Source organism: Urocampus carinirostris, chromosome 10, assembly GCF_059441175.1.
Source record: "Urocampus carinirostris isolate Australia breed hairy pipefish chromosome 10, RoL_Ucar_1.0, whole genome shotgun sequence".
NCBI classification, from domain to species: Eukaryota; Metazoa; Chordata; class Actinopteri; order Syngnathiformes; family Syngnathidae; genus Urocampus; species Urocampus carinirostris.
Window position 1 is genome coordinate 34100625 of NC_142358.1, and position 8164 is coordinate 34108788.

The window sequence follows — 8164 nt, forward strand, 5'->3', positions numbered from 1 at the left end:
ACAAGGGCAAAATAAAGCAAAAAGACCAAAATAAAATAAGAAACAAAAGCAGCAAAAAAAGAAAAAGCCAGAAAATACAAAAATAAATTCAAAAGAAAAATAAAAAATAAGGTAAATTGAGAAAAAAGCCAGGGAAGAAATGAATCAAAATAAGAAAAAAACAACAGAAAAAGAAACAATGAAGAAAAGAGACAGGAAAAAGGCAAAATAGAAAAAAAAACAGAAGGGAACAAAGAGGAAAATAAAGAACAAAAGAAGAAAAAAAGAAAAAAAAAGATAAAAAACATAAAAAGAAAAAGGTAGGAAGAGGCAAAAAAGGAAAAAAAAAATGGGGTGTCTTTGGACAGTATATTATAATGCAATATTATGCACAAAATGAAATGATTATTAAATTAAATTATAATAACATCTATTTGTTTAACTCTCCGGTGAGCTTTTAACTCATTCAAACCTTGAACCTTTTTATACTAAGCAACTTTAAAGTCAAGCAACTGAAATCCCTGCATGACACAAAAAAAACGTTAATTAAAATAGTGACTTTTGTGTGCACCAACAAATAAACTACAACATACAAGAACAACTTGTTTTTTTAAGCTAACCGTGAAACACATTGTCTCTGAAAAACACTGGAAACTTGAATTAAAATATTTACATATGTAGAACCCCAAAAGCTTTACATTCCTTTTTCATTTCTGCGTATCTGTGTATTATTTGCCCTCATGAAGGTTTTAGATCGGGTGATCGTGTCATAATAGTCTTGTGGTATGCAATAATCTATGGTTTGTGCAGCCCTTTGAGACTCTTTGTGATTAAGGGCTATACAAATAAACCTGATTTGACTTGACTTGAGTAAAACATATACATACAATAGAAATTCAACCTTTTAAACACTCAACACATTTTAAGTCAACAACACATGAATCATAGAAAAATGCATATTCACCAATCACAAGAGGGGGAAAACACATCTGGAAGGGAGCTGGCTGTGTATTTTTTGGAAAAAATTAAGCCTGTTGGAAGCTGTCACATTTTTAAAATGCTGTTGTTTGACATACCTAATTGGTATAATGGCGGCGCCCTCTGGCTGCGGCTGCATCGACCCGCTACAACGGGTCAGGTGTATCGACATTTCGTTCTGTGTACATTGTTACAAAGAATGACAATACAAAGGAAATTATTATATTATTATTATTATTATGTTTTACGCAGGGTTGTGGAAAAATGTTTTGACGTAATAACAGTGCCCCCCCCCCCGCCAGGGTTGGGTAGGGTTAGTTTAACTGGATTACTTTCAATTACTTTTGGATTACTCCAATACCAAATATGCTAATAAAAGACAAAAGAAACTAAATATGAATAAAATTATGACTCACAACACGTGGTAAGCTTTCTCTCCTGGCTTTGATCTCTTTGATCTCCGGCAAAACTAACATAAAATGCGACAGAAACAAAATGAAAATAAATCCAAACAGCTTGCCAACATCATTTTTGCCGTTCCATGTATTCCGTTACTCCACAAGCCTGCACAAAATTTAGTAATTTTATTCATATTTATTTTATTTTGTTTTTTATTAGCATATTTGGTATTGGAGTAATCCAAAAGTAATTGAAAGTAATCCAGTTAAAGTAACCCTACCCAACCCTGCCCCCTGCAACCGACGCCTGGTGACGCCCATGGGTGAAACTAAATATAGCACACTGTCCCTTTAAGAAATCTTGTCTTTAACGTCGAAACTCAAGCTTTGAACCGTTCCAACCGTTTTTGTTTTAACATTCGGCAGAACTATTTGTTTTTATTTTGTTTATTTGACAAGTCGTAAATATAATCAAAGGAGATTTTATTTTTTGTAACCGCATACAGCGCATTCTCTATTTTTATTTTTTTAACAATTGTATTGACACTATTAACAGCAAATAAACAATGTGAGGTTTAATCAATTTTTTGCGACAATTTTAACAGCAATTAAGCATAATCAAAATGTCGTTATATCTGACAATACGACGTTATATTTGCTTACAGAATCGCATTCGTCAACCAAAACCACAGAGTGTCACTAATGGGCTCACGCAACTAAATCAGACGAAATATTTTTTTTCACGAAGAAGAACCGGAGCATGATGACTATAATGACGTCACACCCTTAGTTTGTTTTTATCTAAGCTAACGGCGGGCTAGTGTTTAGTGCATCGCCCAAACAAGGACCAGACTCTACATATTATTATGGGGATCGGAGAAGAAACCAACCGGACGGTTTTTATTAGGAATTTGGATGCCCGAGTGACGGAGGAGCTTCTTTTCGAGCTGTTTTTACAGGTGATGTTTTGGTACTAGTGTTGGCTAATCGTTAGCGCGTGCTAGCTTGTAACACTAACCCCGTCGATAACAAGATGGTATGCATTTCAAGCTAAACGTATTCGTTAATAATTAAACTAAAATGTGTCGAGGACTCATAATATTTCAATAGTATCGAACTAGGTTAACGGCATGTGCTAATATATATACAATAACAAACTTTTCTCAGCAGGCAGGACCTCTCATCAAAACCAAGATCCCAAAAGACTTCGGGGGCAGACCCAAAACGTTTGGTTTCGCCGTGTACAAACACGAGGAGTCTGTGCCGTACGCTATCCAGCTCCTAAGCGGGACGGTACTGTTTGGTAGAACGCTCCAAATCCAGTTTCAATCAGGTATGTTGACGTTAGCATTTTCCCATGCTTAGCAATTGTGTGCTCAAACTCGATGGCGTAAAAAATCATCCCTGGATAAAGCGCATAACTAAACATAAGCAGTGCTTTTCTATAGAGGGCTCCGCGCTTTGTGCTAAAAATAGTAACACGGCTTCGTGCCGCCATCTTTGAAGTCTGTCGATTACAAGCGGGGATAGCGAGAGGAGCGAATATTTACTCAGTTTGTCTATTTATTTAATAATAATAATAATAATTTCCTTTGTATTGTCATTCTTTGTTAGAACGAAATGTCGATACACCTGACCTGTTGTAGCGAGCCGATGCAGCCGCAGCCAACAGAGGGCGCCGCCATTTTACCAATGTTATAAGTCTTAGGTATGACTCGGCCGAGGCGCGAACCAGCGACCTCCCAGTCTTACTCAACTAGCTTCGTCTGTGTACGGATTTTGTCCATCAACACTATGGAAAACTACGTGGAGAGTTTAGACAAGCAAGCACGTGAGCGGTACGCTGCGAAGTTGCATTTTATTGGAAAATTGGATCCCTACAAAATTAAAAACAAGGACTGGAAGTCTGATCCCGATTTGTTGCCGTGTGTGACTTACATCGAACTTGTTAACTATCTTATTTTCCACCCAAGTCCCTTTTGTGAACTGAAGGATTTTCAAAATTACAAAAGTATGGAAGCCTACGACAGATTTGTGTCTGGTTGGGTTCGGGATGTGTCTGTGCACACAAGCGAAGGTGATGAAAACAAGATTGTGAAAGGGAAAGTTCTACATTCTCAGAGTTTGTCTCAGCCAAGTGTACAACCATGGATCATTGTTGACAAGTCATCATCGATTCTGTGTGCCCATTGCAACTGTGTTGCAGGTTTAGGGGAATGTTGTTCTCATGTTGCTTCCCTTTTGTTCTATGTTGAACAACCCGGGAAAGGCAACGCTTCTCCGAACGGCGCACCGGTGGCTAAGTTAGCTTAGCTTTCGGGGGCTTTAAATCCTCTATTGACGCGAGTTGACTGAGGAAAGGAGACTCTCTTTCCCTGAAACCGCGTTGAATTTCTCCACCAAAATAGTGTACGAATGAGAAACGGAGTTTTGTTCGGTTTTTAAATGTCGTTTTTGGCGAAATACCTCACATATATGTTATAAAAGTAGTTTGGGGTCGTCGAGCTGTTGTCATGAAGTACACATGTCCCATAACCTTTTTAAAATTTATTTCTACATCATAAATAATTCAATTTACCTGTCAGAAAGTGGTCAGAACAAACACGAACACAGTCAAGCTTTGGCAAATTCGACCGGTTGATAGCTGCCAGCCACATTCATCTTCGCCGTTCACTTTTCTCCTGAGCTTCAATCCCCTGATCGTAAACTCACTTCGGAAGTCTAAAGAAGCCCTTCCCACCCTTTTCCCCTCGGCTACAACAGCCAACAATAACGCACGTATTCGGCATTACAATGTAGAATCTAACTGGTTTGCTTAACAATGAAGTGAAAAGCTTTGTGGACTTCCAAAATGGCCGCCAGCAATGCATTGTGGGTAATCTTAGGACCTCGAAGCACTCTATTGATCACTGCAAATACGATGTCAATAATAAGTCTCTATCGGATGATGAATTATCACCTTTAATATTATGTTAGGGATTAAACTATATTACAAATGTATCGTTTACCAAATTGTTCGTATTAGTTATCTGACTCCATTAACCAAATACAAACTTCATTCTCCTAACAATGCAGGGAAGATATTGACAAGAGACAGGCATTTCCAAACTGGGGCAGATTTATTTTCTTAAAAGTATTTAACTAAGTGAATTCCATCAAATTAGCCGAATTATTGTCGCTCGAGGCTTCCTCGAGCCTTCTATTTCGATTGTACCTGTCATTCTCCGATCTGATCTCCCATCTCTCTTCCCGCCTCTCCTTCTGTCTTCCATCTTTTCACACGTCGGGGCGTCGGCCACCCCCCATGGGCGGGCCAGGAGGCCCCCTGTGGCCCCCACCTCGTCTGACCGGTGCGCCACAAATATTGATGCATACTGCATTTCAAATCTGTTTCACAAGCCCTCCCCTGAGACTTTTGTTTTATTGAAGCTCCTAGGTTACAATAAGCAGATCTGTCTAAAGGGTGTGGAATCAAAGAACACGGGGGTGCCAGTATCCCCATGTTGTAAGTTTTAGATCAGGGGATGGTGTCATAATAGTCTGTTGTTAGCAATAATCTGTGCAGCCCTTATAGACTCTTTGTGATTAAGGGCTATACAAATAAACATGACTTGACATGATACTAATATTGATATAGTGTAAATGAAACTACTCTTCTACCTATGATGTTTATTTAAAGTTAATTACCACACTACATCTTGTGTTTTTTAAACTACGAATGTATTTTTTTTTTACTGTATTTTAGGCAGCACCCACAGCCACAGTCCTGGAAACTCGAGTCTTACAAGTCCTCATGGAATGAGGTGAGGTTATAATGACAAATTACAAAAGTCACTTCTGGGGGGGATTAAAATTGTATATTTTCACTGTTCCAGGATGCCTCCGCAGTTCCCGACTCCATTTTACTCTCCTAGGTGGTGACGCTATTGGAAGAGTCTCGTTCATGATCATATGGACATGTGCTCAGGTGGAGTTGTATCTGAACAAAAAATGTATCTTAAACCTTTTTTATATTTTAGTTTTTTATGATGCTTTTAGACTCCTTATCTTTTTAATCCAACCAATGACAAATGTGATTCGTTTTGGTTGACAGAAAATAATCTTGCTTTTGTATTTAAAAAAAAGGTGCTTGTAATAGTTGTACAATCTTCAGGATTTTTGGCAAAAAAAAAAAAGAAAATTCCACCAGCACTACTGAATGCACCATTGAGCTCTCAGCTAATGATGAAATGTATTTTTTATCCATCCATTATTTGTGCTGCTTCTCCTCACTAGGGTCGCAGGGATGTCTTTTTTACTTTTTTAAATTCTTGATTTTGTAAGACATACGTGTCTGAAGTCGACTGTGTTTATAAACATTCTTTGGCTAAGCGTGTGTGTCCTCTTTCCTCATATGAGCAAGTACTGAGAGAAAAAATATTGTAAAAGGTTAAATGTTTTACTCAATTTAACTTTTGTTTATAAAATTCACTGCAGTTTAGAGTGGTGATCGTTTGCCTCTGCAGAAAAAATGCTGTTGCACTCGGGCTGGCGAAGTTTGACCCACCTATATCAATAGATCTCGAAATTATCTGCCCCGTTTTCTTTTTGAGTGTTTTCATCTCCCCCAATCTACACACGCATTTCAATTTTATGTATAACTTTAAAAGAGGAACTCACTGATTTGGTTGGCCATGCATATTTGTGTATGTGTGTTCTTGACCAAATTAGTAATTCCATCACATTTCAAGGCAAGAAACCACAAATTACCGTGAAATTCGAACTATAAGATGCACCTGCTTAAAAGCCACACCTATTACATTTTAAAGGGAAAACCATTTTGTACGCACATAAGCTGCATCTGACTATAAGCCGTATGTGCCCACATTGAAACATGCATTATCACTAAGATAGACGCTACACAGAATCGTTTACAAGTCATTTAGCACCCGGGTCTCCACAACAAGTGGTGAGCGGTTCATTGGAAAGGGGGCTCCGTTCCAACACCCTGAAAGTTGGGCTCCGTTCCAACACCCTGAATGTTTACCTTGAATGTTCAACGTAAATATAAAGTTAACCCAGGCTAATCGTACTTTTGCATTATCGGTACGAAAGATTACGTTAACATGAACGTGTAAAAATTGAAAAAAAAAGGACTAGGAAAATAATTATGAATAGGATTTCTTACCTTTGTGGTGGTCAGCAGAAGGTGCAGGTGGACAGTGGGGTATTCCCTAGCAAGATCAGACACTCGCACACCTTCATATTTTATATATTATTTCTTTCTTAAGTGCAATAGTTGTACCCACTACTTTTCTTTTTTCACCTGTAGCAACTTTGCTGCTTGCACTGACTTTCTTTGGAGGCATAACTAGGGGCTAAAACACTTCGTACACCTATATTAAAAGCGAAAGCAAAACGAAGCACGTCCGCACGCGATAACAGTTGGTCACGAAATGAGCGATCTACACCCGCACGCCGCTCGGCATCGCACCCTAGTGTACGCACTCACGCATTATTGGCGTTCGAACTCCGATTTTTTTTGACCGAACCGCGAAGCAAGAATTTCTCGAAATTTTTGGTCGGACTCCGATTTGTTCGAACTGAGAGGCGTTCAAAAACCGAGGTTCCACTGTATACTCATCAGAAAAACATCACAATAAGGCTGAAACAACATACACGAAAACTACAAAGACGCAGGAACTCCATTATAACACCTGACCGTCTTAAACGTTTTTGAATGTCCACAAAATTGGCTTTGTTACATCAAGGACAGTGCATAGAATCTATCCGTGTGAAATATTTACTCTAAAACACGATAATGCCAACAGATGAATAGAAATCCGCCTGAAATATTTTTGTTGCGTTGGACAATGCTTTTTGTAATCCGTTCATTTCGCCACATAATTTGCGTTCACAGGACAACATATCCGTAATATTATTCCCAATATGGTAGTTAGCCCTCCCCTTTGGATTGATACCTTCTCCATGATCAGGGTTGGGTAGGGTTACTTTAGCTTGATTACTTTCAATTACTTTTGAATTACTCCAATACCAAATATGCTAATAAAAGACAAAATAAACTAAATATGAATAAAATTACTAAATTTTGTCAACTAGCGGAATACATGGAACGGCAAAAATGATGTTGGCAAGCTGTTTGGATTTATTTTCATTTTGTTTCTGTCGCATTTTATGTTAGTTTTGCCGGAGACCAAAGAGATCAAAGCCAGGAGAGAAAGCTTACCACGTGTTGTGAGTCACCATTTTATTCATATTTAGTGTATTTTACACTTGGGATTGCCGTTGCTCACCGACTTTGTGTGAACGCTCAAACCCGTGGAAAATTAGAGGGAACATTGACCACCACCTACTGTCTATCTGTGCATGAAGCTGAGTGGAACGCGTGGCCTCAAGTGCACCTATAAATGGCCCGCTGTGTAACTAATATGCTTGTGCTGCGGGTTAGGAAGTAATCTACAGGTGGCGCCACCCGTATCCTCTCAATGAAGCCAATTACCACGGTAAACGTATCCCAGCCACATGATCAGCTCCTACACGCGACCTTTCTATTTAGGATGTTTTCGAGGCTTGACGTGGATTTGTCACCCGCCCGGCCACCGTGCAATTACGCCGAGATGTTTCTTGTTACCCCAACGTGGACGCAGACCAGCTATTTCGGGACAATCCTCCTGGAATAGGAACCGCTTTGATCCACGGCATCTCGTGTTGCCTCCGTTCCCCCGCGCATCCCCGGACCGGGTGCCCCGGCAACAAAGCGATGATGGCATACCATAACAACCCACACTGAGGTCATAATCTAGCCTTCC

At 39.3% G+C, this 8164-nt stretch overlaps 1 protein-coding gene across 1 annotated transcript; it reads left to right on the plus strand.

The window, feature by feature from the left end:
• The first annotated feature begins 2133 nt into the window (after positions 1 to 2133).
• On the plus strand, positions 2134 to 5725 carry LOC148358809 (splicing regulator RBM11-like). The gene is made up of 4 exons (XM_088345739.1): positions 2134 to 2314; positions 2526 to 2688; positions 5101 to 5158; positions 5231 to 5725. The coding sequence occupies exons 1-4, from the start codon at positions 2222 to 2224 to the stop codon at positions 5274 to 5276; spliced, it is 360 nt and encodes a 119-aa protein (XP_088201865.1). The 5' UTR covers positions 2134 to 2221; the 3' UTR covers positions 5277 to 5725.
• Positions 5726 to 8164: the final 2439 nt, after the last annotated feature.